The 20,221-nt window shown below is 49.4% G+C and overlaps 1 protein-coding gene across 1 annotated transcript in view; it reads left to right on the forward strand.

Moving 5' to 3' along the window:
• efhc1 (EF-hand domain (C-terminal) containing 1) overlaps positions 1-20,221 on the forward strand; it is a 45,761-nt gene that overhangs the window by 1,473 nt on the left and 24,067 nt on the right. The window contains exons 2-4 of the mRNA XM_073050324.1: positions 5,851-6,072; positions 9,485-9,772; positions 10,303-10,452. Coding sequence (XP_072906425.1) covers positions 5,851-6,072; positions 9,485-9,772; positions 10,303-10,452 — 660 coding nt within the window. The remainder of the gene's footprint in view (positions 1-5,850; positions 6,073-9,484; positions 9,773-10,302; positions 10,453-20,221) is intronic.

Genomic DNA, 20,221 nt, shown 5'->3' on the forward strand with positions numbered 1-20,221 from the left:
GGAGAAGATCAGACAGGAGAGGGAAGGGCAAGAAGCAGGTACTAGAGAGTACCCCAGTGGCTGTTCCCCTTAACAATAAGTACTCCAGTTTGAGTACTGTTGGGGGGGACAGCCTACCTGGGAGAAGCAACAGTGGTCGCGCCTCTAGCACAGAGTCTGGCCTTATGACTCAGAAGGGTAGGGAAAGGAAGAGGATGGCAGCAGTGATAGCGGACTCTGTAGTTAGGGGGTCCGATAAGCGATTCTGTGGTCGCAGGAAAAAAATGCAGATGGTAGTTTGCCTCCCAGGTACCAAGGTCTGAGACGTTTCTGATCATGTCCATGATATCTTGAAGTGGGAAGGTGAACAGCCAAAGGTCGTGGTACACCAATGACATAGGCAGGAAAAGGGAGGAGGTCCTGAAAACAGACTACAAGGAGTTAGGAAAGAAGTTGAGAAGCAGGACCTCAAAGGTAGTAATCTCGGGATTACTGTCTGTGCCATGTGACAGTGAGTATAGGAATAGAATGAGGTGGAGGATAAATGCATGGCTGAGGGATTGGAGCATGGGCAGGGATTCAGATTTCAGGATCATTGGGACCTCTACTGGGGCAGGTGTGACCTGTACAAAAAGGATGGGTTGCACTTGAATCCCAGGGGTACCAATATCCTAGGAGGAAGGTTTATTAAGGCTATTGGGAACAGTTTAAACTAGAATTGCTGGGGGGTGGGAACCGAACTGAAATGACAGAGGAAAGGGAGGTTGGCTCACAAATAGAGAAATTTTGGAGACAGTGCGAAATGGAGGTTAGGCAGGTGATAGAGGAGGGATACGCCTGGTTTGAGATGTGCCTATTTTAATGTGAGGAGTATCATGAATAAAGCGAATGAGCTTAGAGCATGGATTAGTGATTGGAGCTATGATGTTGTGGCCATTACAGAGACTTGGATGGTGCAGGGTAGGAACAGCTCCTTCAAGTACCAGGCTTTAGATGTTTCAGAGAGGACAGGGATGGAGGAAAAAGAGGTGGGGGCGAGGCACTGTTGATCAGAGATAGTGTCATGGCTGCAGAAAAGGAGGAAGTCATGGAAGGATTGTCTATGGAGTCTTTGTGGGTGGAAGCTAGAAGCAGGAAGGAGTTAATAACTCTACTGGGTGTTTTTTATAGACCACCCAATAGGAACAGACACATCGAGGAGCAGATAGGGAGACAGGTTTCTGGAAAGGAGTAATAAAAACAGGGTTGTTGTGGTGGGAGATTTTAATTTCCCAAATATCAATTGGCATCTCCCTAGAGTGAGGGGTTTAGATGGGGTGGAGTTTGTTAGGTGTGTTCAGGAAGGTTTTTTGACACAATATGTATTATAGACCAGTGTGTCTTACTTTGGTGGTTGATAAGTCGATGGAGAAGATCCTGAGAGACAGGATTTATGAACATTTGGAGAGGCATAACGTGATTAGGAATAGTCAGCATGGCTTTGTCAAAGGCAGGTCGTGCCTTATGAACCTGACTGAATTTTTTGAGGATATGACTAAGCACATTGATGAAGGTAGAGCCGTAGATGTAGTGTATATGGATTTTAGCAAGCCATTTGATAAGTTACCCCATGTAAGGCTTATTGAGAAAGTAAGGAGGCATGGGATCCAAGGAGCATTGCTTTGTGGATCCAGAACTGGCTTGCCTGCAGAAGGCAAAGGGTGGTTGTAGACGGGTCATATTCTGCATGGAGGCCGGTCACAGTAGTGTGCCTCAGGGATCTGTTATGGGACCCCTACTCTTTGTGATTTTTGTAAATGACCTGGATGAGGAAGTGGAGGGATGGGTTAGTAAATTTGCTGATGACACAAAGGTTGAGGGTGTTGTGGATAGTGTGGAGGGCTGTCAGAGGTTACAATGGGACATTGATAGGATGCAAAACTGGGCTGAGAAGTGGCAGATGGAGTTCAACACAGATAAGTGTGAGGTGGTTCATTTTGGTAGGTCAAATATGATGGCAGATTTAGTATTAATGGTAAGACTCTTGGCAGTGTGGAGCATCAGAGGTGCTACACAGGTTGACTCTGTGGTTAAGAAGGCATATGGTGCATTGATTGGCCTTCATCAATTGTGGGATTGAGTTTAGGAGCCAAGAGGTAATGTTACAGCTATATGGGACCCTGGTCAGACCCCACTTGGAGTATTGTGCTCAGTTCCGGTCACCACACTACAGGAAGGACATGGGTACTATAGAGAAAATGCAGAGGAGATTTACAAAGATGTTGCCTGGATTGGAGGGTGTACTTTATGAGAACAGGTTGCGCAAACTCTGCCTTTTTTCCTTGGAGTGATGGAGGATGAGAGGTGACCTAAGATGATGAGGGCATTGATTATGTGGATAGTCAGAGGCTTCTTCCCAGGGCTGGAATGACCAAATGAGAGGGCACAGTTTTAAGGTGCTTGGAAGTAGTACCAAGGGGATGTCAGGGGTAAGTTTTTCACACAGAGAGTGGTGGGTGACTGGAATACACTGTCAGCCGTGGTGGTGGAAGCAGATACAATAGAGTTTTTTAAGAGTCTCTTAGATAGGGACATGGAGCTTAGAAAAATAGAGAGCTATGCGCTAGGAAAATTCTAGACAATTTTTTGAGTAGATTACATGGTTGGCACAACATTGTGGGCTGAAGGGCCTGTAATGTGCTGTTAATGTCTATGTTCCATGGTCTTTGTTCTATGACTCATATCCAGACTGTGGGCTTCTCAAGTTGAACTGCACATCTTTTGAAATGCCCTTTATTACTTAACACAGAAGAACATTCAGCCCTAGACCTGACCAACAGAGGGCCAAACTGCCGAGAATACATACCCCTCAGATCTCCTTCCTCTCAACTTGAAATGACTGTATGCCCTCTCATTTATGCCCCCTATCCATGCTATCTGTGCCCCTTTTCATCTCAACTTCCTCAGGTCACGTCCCCCCAGCCACCTTTACCTTGGGGAAAATGTCTAGCCAGTTTAACTCTCTCCAAAACTGAATTCTCTGCTCTTCAAGACTGCTTTGAGCACACTGATTGGCACATGTTCAGGGAGGCTGCAACCGATGGCGATTCCACCAACTTAGAGGAGTACACAGCATCAGTGACCAGCTACATCAGCAAGTGCATCAATGACGTCACTGAGTCCAAGACCACACGTGCTAACCAGAAGCCATGGATGACCGCGGAGGTGCGTGCGCTGTTGAGAACCCATGACTCCGCCTTCAGAGCAGGCAACAAGGCAGCCCTAACAACAGCGAGGGCCAAACTGTCCTGGGCCATCAGAGGGGCAAAGCGTGCACACACCCAGCAAATCCACAGCCACTTCCAGGACAGCGGCGACACGCGGCGCATATGGAAGGGCATTCAGGACATCACCAACTACAGGGCAACATCACCTGACTGTGCAGGGAATGCCTCCCTCCCAGATGTACTGAATAACTTCTACGCTCATTTTGAGGCGGATAATGACGTGGCAGCGAGGAAGTTCACCCCTCCTCCAAATGACCATGTGTTGTGTCTTAACGTGGCCGATGTGAGAAGAACCATGTGCAGAGTCAACTCATGGAAGGCTGCTGGACCAGACAATTTTCCTGGTAGAGTGCTCAGAGGATGTGCAGACCAGCTAGCATATGTTCTCACTGACATCTTCAACATCTCCCTGAGCAACACCACCATTCCAATGTGCTTCAAGGCCGCCACCTTTGTCCCCGTGCCGAAGAAATCTTCAGTGTCCTGCCTCAATGACTACTGACCTGTTGCACTCACATCCATCATCATGAAGTGTTTCGAGAGGCTCGTCATGAGGCACATCAAGACCCTGCTGCCCCCCTCACTGGACCCCCTACAGTTCACGTACCATCTCAACCGCTCAACAGATGACGCCATTGCCATCACCCTCCACCTGGCCCTAACTCACCTGGACAAAAAAGACATATACATTCGAATGCTGTTCATAGACTTCAGTTCAGCATTGAACACAATCATCCCTCAGAAACCGATTGGAAAGCTGAGCCTACTGGGCCTGAACACCTCCCTCTGCAACTGGATTCTAGACTTGCTGACTGGGAGACCTCAGTCAGTCTGGATAGGGAGCAGCATCTCCAACACCATCATACTGAGCACAGGGGCCCCCCCAGGGCTGTGTGCTCAGTCCACTGCTGTTCACTCTGCTGACCCACGACTGTGCTGCAACACACAGCTCGAACCATATCATCAAGTTCGCCGATGACACGACCGTGGTGGGTCTCATCAGCAAGAACGACGAGTCAGCTTACAGAGAGGAGGTGCAGCGGCTAACGAACTGGTGCAGAGCCAACAACCTGTCTCTTAATGTGAACAAAAGTGATGGTTGTTGACTTCAGGAGGGCACGGAGCGACCACTCTCCGCTGAACATTGACGGCTCCTCAGTAGAGATTGTTAAGAGCACCAAATTTCTTGGTGTTCATCTGGCAGAGAATCTCACCTGGTCCCTCAACACCAGCTCCATAGCCAAGAAAACCCAGCAGCATCTCTACTTTCTGCGAAGGCTGAGAAAAGTTCATCTCCCAACCCCTCATCCTCATCACATTCTACAGGGGTTGTATTGAAAGCATCCTGAGCAGCTGCATCACTGCCTGGTTCGGAAATTGCACCATCTCGGATTGCAAGACCCTGCAGCGGATAGTGAGGTCAGCTGAGATCATCAGGGTCTCTCTTCCCGCCATTTTGGACATTTACACTACACGCTGTATCTGCACGGCAAACAGCATTATGAAGGACCCCATGCACCCCTCATACAATCTCTTCTCCCTCCTGCCATCTGGGAAAAGGCACCGGAGCATTCGGGCTCTCACGACCAGACTATGTAACAGTTTCTTCCCCCAAGCTATCAGACTCCTCAATACCCAGAGTCTGGACTGACACCAACTTACTGCCCTCTACTGTGCCTATTGTCTTGTTTATTATTTATTGTAATGACTGCACTGTTTTATGCACTTTATGCAGTCCTAGGTAGGTCTGTAGTCTTGTGTAGTTTTTTTTCTGTGTTGTTTTCACGTAGTTCAGTGTAGTTTTTGTACTGTTTCATGTAGCACCATGGTCTTGGAAAAAGGTTGTCTCGTTTTTACTGTGTACTGTACCAGCAGTCATGGTCAAAATGGCAATAAAAAGTGACTTGACTTGACTTGACTTGAATTTCTCCAGGACACACAGCACCCATGGAGAATCTCCTCTGCACACTCTCTGTTTGTAACCACATCCTTCGTGTAGGATGGTGATTAGGACAGTGCAGATTCCCATGGCTGCCATGCACCACTTCCTGCACCTTGGACACGAAACTACAATCTTCACAGCATATTTCAATGAGAACAAAACTGATTCTGACTGTAATTTCTGCCCCTAATTATAAAGCCCACTAACACGAGGTCTCTCTCAATCTGTCCTCCAGTCTCTCAGTCTGTCCCCCATCCTCCCTCACTCCCTCATCCTCCCTCACTCCCCTGTACCCCCCTCACTCCCTCGATCCTCCGTCCCCCCTCACTCTCTCGGTCTGTGCCCCCTCACTCTCCACTTAATCCTTGTGAGGACCACTGTGTTCTTGTCAGCTTTCTCCAACAGCTTTCCTGGGAAGAGTCTGGGAAGTAGCTCTGGGGATATTGTATCCTGTTCAGCCACTGGGATTGGGATTAAGGTCAGGCCGTCTCTCCTCTCCCACCTCCCTCTCTGTGAGAACAACAGCCCAGGTCATAGGGGAATTGCATCTGCAACTGCGAGTATGGAAGAAGAGGACAGCAGTGTGCAGGCGAATGGAGGGATGGGGTGAGGGGATTGGGCTGCTGTCATGCTGTGACTGTCTCACCACCTCTCTCGTCACAGCAGTGGAAATTCCACCGCTCACAGACTTTCACCTACCGCAATGGAATTGCTCTGCCGCTTGTGCCCAAAGTGGGAATCGGCGGGAAGCCCATACCTGTGAATAAGGTGTCCCAGTCGGATGAGGATGAACTGGCAAACAGGAAGCCCACCCTGACCTACGGACAGAGTCGGGCAGCCCCTCTGTCCGACTTCATCCCCGCGCATGTGGCCTTCGACAAGCAGGTGAGCCGGAGCTGCCTCCCCTTTCAGCTCCTCCCCCTGAACCCTTCTCCCTCCCTCCTCTACAGCCCGGCCTCTAGCCCCATACAGTGCCCTTTCTCCCCTCCTCCCCCTCCATGACCCACCTACCCACAGACTGAGCTAAGTGTAGAGGGAGATCCACAGCAGCAAGATGAACAGTTCAGTGAGTTTTACGAAGAACATGTGCAACGAAAGGCAAGAATAATGAATGTCAGGCCAACAGGGGCTGCTAACTAAAACTTCTAACGTAAAGTATAACTCTGTCACTGCAGCTCAGAAGTACTAAATTAATACCAAATAATATGGTTCCTTTGTAGTGTCAAGCTGAATTGTAAGCTTCTTTCCCGGAATGTGGACTGAGGTAGTCACTGCAGTGTTTCTGTGAAGGCTCAACAAGTCTGAAATGAGAGGAAGGGAGTTAAATACAACCACAGTGAGACACTAACTGGCTGGAATATGCAGTCATGAGCATGATTGCTGATCATGTTCAGCTGCTGCCTGCACAGGCACAGAGTCTCTCGCACTCACTCCAACCCCACCAGCACCCTGTCCCTGCTCGCCTCTCCTCCCCACCAGCACCCTGCCCCCTCCCCTTCCCTCTCCTCCCCACCAGCACCCTGTCCCCCTTCCACTCTCCTCCCCACCCTGTCCCCCTTCCCTCCCCACCAGCACTCTGTCCCCATCTACTCCCCACCAGCACCCTGTCCCCCCTCCCCTCCCCACAAGCACCCTGTCCCTGCTCGCCTCCCCTTCTTCCCCGCCAGCACCTTGTCCCCCTCCCCTCCCCTCCCCACCAGCACCCTGTCCCCCTCCCCTCTCCTCCCCACCAGCACCCTGTCCCCCCTTTCTTCTCCCCACCAGCACCCTGTCCCTGCTCGCCTCCCCTTCTTCCCCGCCAGCACCTTGTCCCCCCCTCCCCTCCCCACAAGCACCCTGTCCCCCTCTCCTCCCCACCAGCACCCTGTCCCCCCTCTACTCCCCACCAGCACCCTGTCCCCCCTTTCTTCTCCCCACAAGCACCCTGTCCCTGCTCGCCTCCCCTTCTTCCCCGCCAGCACCTTGTCCCCCCTCCCCTCCCCACAAGCACCCTGTCCCCCTCTCCTCCCCACCAGCACCCTGTCCCCCCTCTCTTCTCCCCACCAGCACCCTGTCCCTGCTCGCCTCCCCTTCTTCCCCGCCAGCACCTTGTCCCCCTCCCCTCCCCACCCCACAAGCACCCTGTCCCCCTTCCCTCCTCACCAGCACTCTGTCCCCCCTCTACTCCCCACCAGCACCCTGTACCCCCTCTCCTCCCCACCAGCACCCTGTCCCCCCTCTCTTCTCCCCACCAGCACCCTGTCCCCTCCCCTCTACTCCCCACCAGCACCCTGTACCCCCTCTCCTCCCCACCAGCACCCTGTCCCCCTTCCCTCCTCACCAGCACCCTGTCCCCCCTCTCCTCTCCCCACCAGCACCCTGTCCCTGCTTGCCTCCCCTCCCCTCCCCACAAGCACCCTGTCCCCCTCCCCTCCCCACCAGCACCCTGTCCCTGCTTGCCTCCCCTCCCCTCCCCACAAGCACCCTGTCCCCCTCCCCTCCCCACCAGCACCCTGTCCCCCCTCTCCTCTCCCCACCAGCACCCTGTCCCTGCTTGCTTCCCCTCCCCTCCCCACAAGCACCCTGTACCCCCTCTCCTCCCCACCAGCACCCTGTCCCCCCCAACTCCCCACAAGCACCCTGTCCCCCTCCCCTCTGCTCCCCACCAGCACACTGTCCCCCTCCCCTCCCCTTCCCTCCCCTCCCCACCAGCACCTTGTCCCCCTCCCCTCCCCACCAGCACCCTGTCCCCCCTTTCTTCTCCCCACCAGCACCCTGTCCCTGCTCGCCTCCCCTTCTTCCCCGCCAGCACCTTGTCCCCCCTCCCCTCCCCTCCCCACAAGCACCCTGTCCCCCTCCCCTCTGCTCCCCACCAGCACCCTGTTCCCCTTCCCTCCCCACCAGCACCCTCTACCCCTCCCCTCTACACCCCACCAGCACTCTGTCCCCCTCCCCTCTTCTCCCCACCAGCACCCTGTCCCCTCCCCTCTACACCCCACCAGCACTCTGTCCCCCTCCCCTCTTCTCCCCACCAGCACCCTGTCCCCTCCCCTCTACACCCCACCAGCACTCTGTCCCCTCCCCTCTTCTCCCCACCAGCACCCTGTCCCCTCCCCTCTCCTCCCCACCAGCACCCTGTCCCCCCTCTACTCCCCACCAGCACCCTGTCCCCTCCCCTCTCCTCCCCACCAGCACCCTGTCCCCCTCTACTCCCCACCAGCACCCTGTCCCCCTCCCCTCTCCTCCCCACCAGCACCCTGTCCCCCCTCTACTCCCCACCAGCACACTGTCCCCTCCCCTCTCCTCCCCACCAGCACCCTGTCCCCCCTCTACTCCCCACCAGCACCCTGTCCCCCTCCCCTCTCCTCCCCACCAGCACCCTGTCCCCCCCCTACTCCCCACCAGCACCCTGTCCCCCCTCTACTCCCCACCAGCACCCTGTACCCCCTCTCCTCCCCACCAGCACCCTGTTCCCCCTCTACTCCCCACCAGCACCCTGTCCCCTCCCCTCTCCTCCCCACCAGCACTCTGTCCCCCTCCCTTCTCCCCACCAGCACCCTGTCCCCCCTCTACTCCCCACCAGCACCCTGTACCCCCTCTCCTCCCCACCAGCACCCTGTCCCCCCCTCTACTCCCCACCAGCACCCTGTCCCCCATCTACTCCCCACCAGCACACTGTACCCCCTCTCCTCCCCACTAGCACCCTGTCCCCCTCCCCTCTCCTCCCCACTAGCACCCTGTTCCCCCTCCACTCCCCACCAGCACCCTGTCCCTGCTCGCCTCCCCTCTCGTCCCCACCAGCACCCTGTTCCCCTTCCCTCCCCACCAGCACCCTCTACCCCTCCCCTCTACTCCCCACCAGCACCCTGTCCCCCCTCTACTCCCCACCAGCACCCTGTCCCCCTCCCCTCTCCTCCCCACCAGCACCCTGTTCCCCTCTACTCCCCACCAGCACCCTGTACCCCCTCTCCTCCCCACCAGCACCCTGTCCCCCTCCCCTCTCCTCCCCACCAGCACTCTGTCCCCCCTCTACTCCCCACCAGCACACTGTCTCCTCCCCTCTCCTCCCCACCAGCACCCTGTCCCCCCTCTACTCCCCACCAGCATCCTGTCCCCCTCCCCTCTCCTCCCCACCAGCACCCTGTACCCCCTCTCCTCCCCACCAGCACCCTGTCCCCCCTCTACTCCCCACCAGCACCCTGTCCCCTCCCCTCTCCTCCCCACCAGCACCCTGTACCCCCTCTACTCCCCACCAGCACCTTGTCCCCCTCCCCACCCGGTCTTCTCCTCCGCACTGACCATGGTGCCTTCCTTGCAGGTGCTGAGCTTCGATGGCTATTTCAAGGAGACGGTGCGGGAGTCAGCAGATGAGCATTTCCGGGTGCGGCGCATCGTTTTGTACTACTACCTGGAGGATGACAGCATCGCCATCTATGAGCCGCGGGTGGATAACTCAGGGCTGCCCCAGGGCAAACTCATCAGCCGGCAGCGGCTGCCCAAAGATGACCAGGGCCACACTTGGCATTGGAAGGACCTCAATGTGGCCATGGACTTGGTGGCCTACGGTCGGCGTTATCGTCTCACTGGATGCGACAAGTTCACCTGTGTGGGTGCCACCTTGTCCGAGGGTCACGGTGTAACTCTGAATGTATTTCCTCCCTTTAATGAGGAGGTTCTCAACCATGATCTCAGGAATGAAAGGGTTAACATATGAGGCATATTTGACGTCTCCTGGCTGGTACTCACTGGAGTTTAGAACAATGAGGGGGATTTCATTGAAACCAATCCAATATTGGAAGGCCTCGACTAAGAGGATGTGGAGTGGATGTTTCCTACTGTGGGGGGAGTCTAGGACCAGAGGACACAGCCTCAGAATAGAGGGACATCCCTTTAGAACAAAGGGGAGCAGGTATTTCTTTAGCTCCTTGACCCTAGGTGAGAGAGGGGGAGAAGGAGAGGGAGATATCAGCCAGGGTTCCTGCTCACCATCACTGAACAGTGACCTTTGTCTATTGAAGGCCTGGGATGGCAACAGGCTTTGGCCTGGGCCCTGGTGTGGAGAGGGATGTGTTTCATTCAGTGCGTGTTTTCTCCACGGTTCCAGCGCTGACCTTTGGGGTGTCTCTGTCTCTCCAGGATTTCATGGTCAGCCATGGCATCGTCCCCAATTGTCCAGAGATTATGCCAACGGACTCCTACACAGAGAATCGTAAACCTCCAGCTCGGCAGTTCATCACCCCATCCGACTTTGACAAGCTAAAGCAATTCCTGACCTACGATCGCAAGGTTAGTATTGAGGCACCAGTCATACATTGGCCCTGTGATTGAGACCCATTGGTGACCGCTCTGTGATTGAAACCACAGTGACCGCTCTGTGATTGAAACCACAGTGACCACTCTGTGATTACAATCAGATAGTGACCATTCTGTAAGTGTGATCCACACAGTGACCCTCTGTAATTGAGACCAGACAGTGACCCTCTGTGAATGAAACCACAGTGACCGCTTTATCATTGAGACCAGACAATGACCCTCTGTGATCGAGACCAGACAGTGACCGCTCTGTCATTGAGACCAGACAGTGATGCTCTGTCATTGAGACCAGACAGTGATGCTCTGTCATTGAGACCACAGTGACCGCTCTGTCATTGAAACCAGACAGTGACCCTCTGTGATCGAGACCAGTCAGTGACCCTCTGTGATCGAGACCAGTCAGTGACCCTCTGTGATCGAGACCAGACAGTGACCGCTCTGTCATCGAGACCAGACAGTGACCCTCTGTGATCGAGACCAGACAGTGACCCTCTGTGATCGAGACCAGACAGTGACCGCTCTGTCATCGAGACCAGACAGTGACCGCGCTGTGATTGACACCAGACAGTGACCCTCTGTGATCGAGACCAGACAGTGACCCTCTGTGAATGAAACCAGACAGTGACCCTCTGTGATCGAGACCAGACAGTGACCCTCTGTGATCGAGACCAGACGGTGACCGCTCTGTGATCGAGACCAGACGGTGACCGCTCTGTGATCGAGACCAGACGGTGTCCCTCTGTGATCGAGACCAGACGGTGTCCCTCTGTGATCGAGACCAGACGGTGACCACTCTGTGATCGAGACCAGACGGTGAACGCTCTGTGATCGAGACCAGACGGTGACCCTCTGTGATCGAGACCAGACGGTGACCCTCTGTGATCGAGACCAGACGGTGACCCTCTGTGATTGAGACCAGACAGCGAACGCTCTGTGATCGAGACCAGACAGTGACCCTCTGTGATCGAGACCAGACAGTGACTCTCTGTGATCGAGACCAGACAGTGACTTCTCTGTGATCGAGACCAGACAGTGACCCTCTGTGATCGAGACCAGACAGTGACCCTCTGTGATCGAGACCAGTCAGTGACCCTCTGTGATCGAGACCAGACAGTGACCGCTCTGTCATTGAGACCAGACAGTGACTTCTCTGTGATCGAGACCAGACAGTGACCCTCTGTGATCGAGACCAGACAGTGACCGCTCTGTCATTGAGACCAGACAGTGATGCTCTGTCATTGAAACCACAGTGACCGCTCTGTCATTGAGACCAGACAGTGACCGCTCTGTCATTGAGACCAGACAGTGACCCTCTGTGATCGAGACCAGTCAGTGACCCTCTGTGATCGAGACCAGACAGTGACCGCTCTGTGGTCGAGACCAGACAGTGACCCTCTGTGATCGAGACCAGACAGTGACCGTTCTGTCATCGAGACCAGACAGTGACCCTCTGTGATTGAGACCAGACAGTGACCGCGCTGTGATTGACACCAGACAGTGACCCTCTGTGATCGAGACCAGTCAGTGACCCTCTGTGATCGAGACCAGACAGTGACCGCTCTGTGGTCGAGACCAGACAGTGACCCTCTGTGATCGAGACCAGACAGTGACCGTTCTGTCATCGAGACCAGACAGTGACCCTCTGTGATTGAGACCAGACAGTGACCACGCTGTGATTGACACCAGACAGTGACCCTCTGTGATCGAGACCAGTCGGTGACCCTCTGTGATCGAGACCAGACGGTGACCGCTCTGTCATCGAGACCAGACGGTGACCCTCTGTGATTGAGACCAGACAGTGACCGCGCTGTGATCGAGACCAGACAGTGACCCTCTGTGATCGAGACCAGACAGTGACCCTCTGTGAATGAAACCAGACAGTGACCCTCTGTGATTGAGACCAGACAGTGACAGCTCTGTCATTGAGACCACACAGTGACCCTCTGTGATCGAGACCAGACAGTGACCCTCTGTGATTGAGACCAGACGGTGACCGCGCTGTGATCGAGACCAGACAGTGACCCTCTGTGAATGAAACCACAGTGACCGCTTTATAATTGAGACCAGACAATGACCCTCTGTGATCGAGACCAGACAGTGACCGCTCTGTCATTGAGACCAGACAGTGACGCTCTGGAATTGAGACCAGACAGTGACTGCTCTGTAATTGAGACCAGACAGTGACCCTCTGTAATTGAGACCAGACAGTGACCCTCTGTGATTACAATCAGGTAGTGACCTTTCTGTGAATGCAGAACAGTGAACACTCTGTAACTGACACCAGAAGCTGACCACTGTGTAATATGACCATTTGCTGACTACTCTGTAATTGAGACCGGACACTGACCATTCTGTAGCTGACACCAGACAGCTACTGCTCTGTAAATGTAGGTGAGACGGTGACCACTCCGCCAATGCAGACCAGACGGTGACCACTCCGCCAATGCAGACCAGATTGTGACTGATCTGTAAATTGTGACCAGACTGTGATGCTCTGTAATTGAGACCACAATCCTGCACAAGGACTCCCAAGACTCTTTGCACCTCCATTTTTGTATTCTCTCCATTTAGAAAACAGTCAACCCTTTCATCTCTTTTACAAAAGTGCATGACCATAAACTTCCTGACACTGTATTCCATTTGCCACTTCTTTACCCACTCGCCTAATCTGTTTAAGTCTTTTTGTAGCCTTTCTACTTCGTCAAAACTACCTACCCCTTCCACCTATCTTGGTATTATCTACGGACTTTGCAACAAAGCCATCAATTCCATCACCAAATTACTGACATATAACATAAAAAGAATCAGTTCCAACACAGACCTCTGTGGAACACCACTGTCACTGGCAGCCAGCTAGAAAAGGCTCCCTTTATTTCCACTTGCTGCCTCCTGCCAGTCAGCCACTGCTTTATCCCTGCTGGAATCTTTCTTGTAATTCCATGGGCTTTTTCCTTGTTAAGCAGCCTCATGTGTGGCACACTGTCAAAGGCCTTCTGAAAATTCAAGTACACAACATCAACTGATTCTCCTTTGTCTATCCTGCGTATTGTATCTTCAAAGAATTCCAACAGATTTGTCAGGCAAGAGGAAGCCATGTTGTCTATGAACTATTTTATCATGTGTCTCTAAGTACCCTGAGACCTCATCCTTAATAATAGACTCCAGCATCTTCCCAACCACTGAGGGCAGACTAACTGCCCTATAGTTTCCATTCCTCTGCCTTTCCTTTCTTTAAAAGTGGAGCTATATTTGCAATTTTCCAGTCTTCCAGAACCATTTCAGAATTTAGTGATTCTTGAAAGATGCCTAGACAATCTCTTCAGCCACCTCTTTCAGAAACCTGGGGTGTACACCATCTGGTCCAGGTCACTTACATACCTCCACACTTTTCAGTTTCCCAAGAACCTTCTCTCTAGTAATGGTAATATAATATGCTTCATGACGTCTGACACCTGGAACTTCTGCTATACTACTAGTGATTTCTACAGTGAAGACTGATGCAAAATACTTATTCAGTTCATCCACCATTTGCTTGTCCCCCATTAACACCTATCCAGCATCATTTTCCAGTGGTCTGATATCCACTGTCACCTCACTTTTATACTTTATGTATCTGAGGAAACTTTTGGTATCCTCTTGGATATTATTGGCTAGCTTACTTTTGTATTCCATCTTTACCTTCTTAATCACTTTTTAGTTGCCTTCTGTTGGTTTTTAAAAGCTTTCCAATCCTCTAACTTCCCACTAGTTTTTGCTCCAGTATATGCCCTCTCTTTGGCTCTCAATGTGGCTTTGATCTCTCATTAGCCACAGTCATGTCCTCTTTCCTTCTGAATACTGCTCCTCTATGGGTTCATGTATCCTGTGCCTTGCGAATTGGTTCCAGAAATTTCAACTATTGTTGCTCTGCATATAGGCAAAAGGCAGGTAATTTTTGACCAGTGAGTTTAACATCTGTAGTTGGGAAAAATTCTTGAAGCTATCATTAAAGAAGAAATAGCGAGACATCTGGAAAGAAATGGATCCATCAGGCAGACACAGCACGGATTCAGCAAAGGCAGGTCCTGTTTGACAAACTTCTTTGAGGATATAATGAGCACAGTGGATAGAGGGGAACAGATGGACCTTATTTACTTGGATTTCCAGAAGGCGTTCGATCAGCTGCCACATTATCGATTTATCCACAAGATAAGGATGCATAGAGTTAGGGGTGTTGTATTAGCATCGATGGAGGATTGGTTAACTAATAGAAAGCAGAGACTTGGGATACATGGGTGTTTCTCTGGTTGGCAATCTGTGGTGAGTGGGGTACTGCAGGGGTCAGTGTTGGTCCTGCAACTGTTCACAATACACATTAACAATCTGGAAGAAGATACTGAGTGTAGTGTATCTAAGTTTGCTGATGACACAAAATTGAGTGGAAAAGCAAATTGTGCAGAGGATACAGGAAGTCTGCAGAGAGCTAGATGGGTTAAGTGAGTGGGCAAGGGTCTGGCAGGTGGAATACAATGTTGGTAAATTTGAAGTTATCCACTTTGGAAGGAAAAATGGAAGATCGGATGATTATTTAAATGGTAAAAGATTGTAGCATGCTGTTGTGCAGAAGGTTTGGTGTGCTTGTGCATGAATCACAAAAGGTTGGTTTGCAGGTGCAGCAGCTTATCAAGAAGGCCAATGAAATGTTGGCCTTCATTGCTCGAGGGATTGAATTTAACAGCAGGGAGGTAATGCTGCAACTGCACAGGGTACTGGTGAGGCTGCACCTGGAGTACTGTGTGCAGTTCTGGTCTTACTTGAGGAAGGATATACTGGTTTTGGAGGCGGTGCAGAGGAGGTTCACCCAGTTGATTCAAGAGGTGACGGGATTAATCTATGAGGAGCGATTAAGTTGCTTGGGACTGTATTCACTGGAATTCTAAAGAATGAGAGCAGATCTTATAAAATTATGAAAGGGATAGATAAGATAGAGATGGGAAAGTTGTTTCCATTGGTAGGTAAGACTAGATTTGGGGGAGTAAATTTAAGACGGAGATGAGGAAAAAATGTTTTTCCAAAAGAGTGGTGTTTTGGAATTCTCTGCCCAATGAAGCAGAGGAGGCCACCTCAGTAAATATATTTAAGACAAGGTGGATAGATTTTTGCATAGTAGGGGTCCTGTTCACCCTGTACACATCAGACTTCCAATATAACTCGGAGTCCTGCCATGTGCAGAAGTTTGCTGATGACACGGCCATAGTGGGGTGTGTCAGGAATGGACAGGAGGAGGAGTATAGGAAACTGATACAGGACTTTGTGATATGGTGCAACTCAAACTACCTGCGTCTCAATATCACCAAGACCAAGGAGATGGTGGTGGACTTTAGGAGATCTGGGCCTCATATGGAGCCAGTGATCATTAATGGAGAATGTGTGGAGCAGGTTAAGACCTACAAGTATCTGGGAGTACAGTTAGACGAGAAGCTAGACTGGACTGCCAACACAGATGCCTTGTGCAGGAAGGCACAGAGTCGACTGTACTTCCTAAGAAGGTTGGCGTCATTCAATGTCTGTAGTGAGATGCTGAAGATGTTCTATAGGTCAGTTGTGGAGAGCGCCCTCTTCTTTGTGGTGGCATGTTGGGGAGGAAGCATTAAGAAGAGGGACGCCTCACGTCTTAATAAGCTGGTAAGGAAGGCGGGCTCTGTTGTGGGCAAAGTACTGGAGAGTTTAACATCGGTAGCTGAGCGAAGGACGCTGAGTAGGCTACGGTCAATTATGGATAACTCTGAACATCCTCTACATAGCACCATCCAGAGACAGAGAAGCAGTTTCAGTGACAGGTTACTATCGATGCAATGCTCCTCAGACAGGATGAAGAGGTCAATACTCCCCAATGCCATTAGGCTTTACAATTCTACCGCCAGGACTTAAGAACTTTTTAAAAGCTATTATTAATGCTTTTTGAGATAGTGATTTAGATGCATATCATATTCTTTACTGAGTTAAGTATTGTATGTAATTAGTTTTGCTTTATTAGTTATGGGACATTGGAAAAAAGTTGAATTTCCCCATGGGGATGAATAAAGTATCTATCTATCTATTAAGGGTTATGGGGAAAGGCAGTTAGGGTTACTCCAGCTCCTATTTCTTATGTCAACTCTGCTAGTGATCTTTTCTGGTCAATTCTGGTCATCTCTTCTCTCATGACTCTGTAATTCCCTTTACTCCACTGCAATACTGATACATCTGGCTTTAGCTTCTCCTCAAATTTCAGGAATCCCAAAATGGTTCTTTGCACAACACCAAATCCAGAATAGTTGATCCTCTAGTGGGCTCAACCATGAACTGCTCTAAAAAGCCATCTTGTAGGCACTCTAGAAATCCCCCCTCCTGGAATCCAGCACCGACCTGATTTTCTGAATCTACCTTCAGATTGAAATCCTCCATAACTAGGGTAATATTGCCCTTTTGGCATGCATTTTCTATCTCTCATTGTAATTTGTAGGCCACATCCTTACTACTGTATAGATAGATAGATAGAATAGTACAGCACATTACAGGCCCTTCGGCCCACAATGTTGTGCCGACCCTCAAACCCTGCCTCCCATATAACCACCCACCTTAAATTCCTCCATATACCTGTCTAGTAGTCTCTTAAACTTCACTAGTGTATCTGCCTCCAGCACTGACTCAGGCAGTGCATTCCATGCATCAACCACTCTACAGGGTCTGTATACAAATCCCATCAGGATTTTTTTACCCTTGCAGTTCCTTTGTTTTATCCACAATGATTCAACACTTGCCGACCCTATGACACCTCTTTCTAATGATTTGATTTCAATTTTTTACCAACACGGCAACGCCACCCCCTCTGCCTTCCTGCCTATCCTTTCAATACAATGTGTATCCTTGGACATTAAGCTCCCAGCTATAATCTTCTTTTGGCCATGATTCATTCCGTGATGCCTACAACATATAACCAACCATATAACAATTACAGCACTGAAACAGGCCATCTCGGCCCTTCTAGTCCATGCCGAACACTTACTCTTACCTAGTCCCACTGACCTGCACTCAGCCCATAACCCTCCATTCCTTTCCTGTCCATATACCTATCTAATTTTTTTGCTTTAAATGACAATACCGAACCTGCCTCTACCACTTCTACTGGAAGCTCATTCCACACAGCTACCACTCTCTGAGAAAAGAAATTCCCCCTCATGTTACCCTTAAACTTTGCCCACTAAGTCTCAACTCATGTCCTCTTGTTTGAATCTCCCCTACTCTCAATGGAAAAAGCCTATCCACGTCAACTCTATCTATCCCTATCCCCCTCATAATTTTAAATACCTTTATCAAGTCCCTCCTCAACCTTCTATGCTCCAGAGAATAAAGACCTAACTTGTTCAATCTTTCCCTGTAACTCAGGTGCTGAAACCCAGGTAACATTCTAGTAAATCTTCTCTGTACTCTCTCTATTTTGTTGACATCTTTCCTATAATTCAGTGACCAGAACTGTACACAATACTCCAAATTCAGCCTTACCAATGCCTTGTACAATTTTAATATTACATCCCAACTCCTATACTCAATGCTCTGACTTATAAAGTCCAACATACCAAAAGCTTTCTTCACCACCCTATCCACATGAGATTCCACCTACAGGGAATTAAGCACCATTATTCCTAGATCACTCTGTTCTACTGCATTCTTCAATGCCCTACCATTTACCATGTATGTCCTATCTGGATTATTCCTACCAAAATGTAGCACCTCACACTTATCAGCATTAAACTCTATCTGCCATCACTCAGCCCATTCTTCTAACTGGCCTAAATCTCTCTGCAAGCTTAGTATCACCTACCTTAGTATCATCTGCATACTTACTAATCCAATTTACCACCCCATCATCCAGATCATTAATGTACTTTGTATATGACAAACAACATTGGACCCAGTACAGATCCCAAAGGCACACCACTGGTCACTGGCCTCCAACCTGACAAACAGTTATCCACCACTACTCTCTGGCATCTCCCATCCAGCCACTGTTGAATCCATCTTACTACTTCAATATTAATACCTTTAGAACCTAACCCTTTGATTGCTCTGTTTGGTTTCTTGGGTGAGACAGATATACGCTTGAGTTTGACTAAATGTCGAATATTATCTTTTGCTTCTCTCCTGGCTAGACGTCTAATTCTTCTTAGATGGAGAGATGTTGCCCCACCCACACATGCTGAATGGCTTAACGATATCATGTCCTATTTACACCTTGAAAAAATTCATTATTCTATTCTTAATTCGGATATAAAGTTTCATAAGTTCCGGGAACCTTTTATTGAGTTCTTTCATAACTTTCCTTTTAATTAAGTTTTTTTTTCAGTCCCTTGCTTTCAGCTTTTTTTTGGTAGTAGGCATTATTATCTTCTGTTTTCAATTGTATTTACAGTTTTGGGGGTTTCAATGTTCTGATTTATATTTTCTATATTTTGTTTTGGTTGGTCTGGAGTTTTTTGTGGGGTTGGGGGTGGACACTAACTTTACATGACTTCAACTTGGGTGCTTTTTCAATTATTTTATTTTGTATTATATTACTATTGTATGTTTATCTTGCACTGTACTAATTTCCTATTTTGTTTTTGGGGTTTTTTTTGTTTGTAGTGTTGTAGAAAAATGCATTAAAAAATCAATAAAAAAATATTAATACCTAACGATTAAACCTTCCTAACTAACCTTCCGTGCTGAACCTTGTCAAAGGCCTTAGTGAAATCCATATAGACAACATCCACTGCTTTACCCTTGTCAACTTTCCTCGTGACTTCTTCAAAAAATTCAATAAGATTTGTCAAACATGCCCTTCCACGCACAGATCCATGTTGATTGTTCCTAATCAGACCCTGTCTATCCAGATAATTATAAATACCATCTCTAAGAATAGTTTCCATTAATTTACCCACCACTGAAGTCAAACTGACAGGTCTATAATTGCTAGGTTTACTCTTAGAACCCTTTTTAAATAATGGAACCACATGAGCAATATGCTAATCCTCCAGCACCATCCCCATTTCAAATGACATTTGAAATATTTCCGTCTTGGCTCCTGCTATTTCTACATTATCCTCCCTCAAGGTCCTAGGGAATATCCTGTCAGGAACCGGAGATTTATCCACTTTTATATTCCTTAAAAGTGTCAGTACTTCCTCCTCTTTAATCGTCATAGTTTCCATAACTTCCCTACTTGTTTCCCTTACCTTACACAATTCAATATCCTTCTCCTTAGTGAATACCGAAGAAAAGAAATTGTTCAAAATCTCCCCCATCTCTTTCGGCTCCACACATAGCTGTCCACTCTGATTCTCTAAGGGACCAATTTTATCCCTCACTATCCTTTTGCTATTAATATAACTATAGAAACCCTTTGGTTTTATTTTCACCTTACTTGCCAAAGCAACCTTGTATCTTCTTTTAGCTTTTCTAATTTCTTTCTTAAGATTCCTTTTACATTCTTTATATTCATCGAGCACTTCATTTACTCCATGCTGCCTATATTTATTGTAGATATCTCTCTTTTTCCGAACCAAGTTTCCAAGATCCTTTGAAAACCATGGCTCTCTCAAACTTTTAACCTTTCCTTTCAACCTAACAGGAACACAAAGATTCTGTATCCTCAAAATTTCATCTTTAAATGACCTCCATTTCTCTATTACATCCTTCCCATAAAACAAATTGTCCCAATCCACTCCTTCTAAATACTTTCACA

The sequence above is a fragment of the Hemitrygon akajei genome, chromosome 7 (genome assembly GCF_048418815.1).
Source record: "Hemitrygon akajei chromosome 7, sHemAka1.3, whole genome shotgun sequence".
NCBI lineage: Eukaryota > Metazoa > Chordata > Chondrichthyes > Myliobatiformes > Dasyatidae > Hemitrygon > Hemitrygon akajei.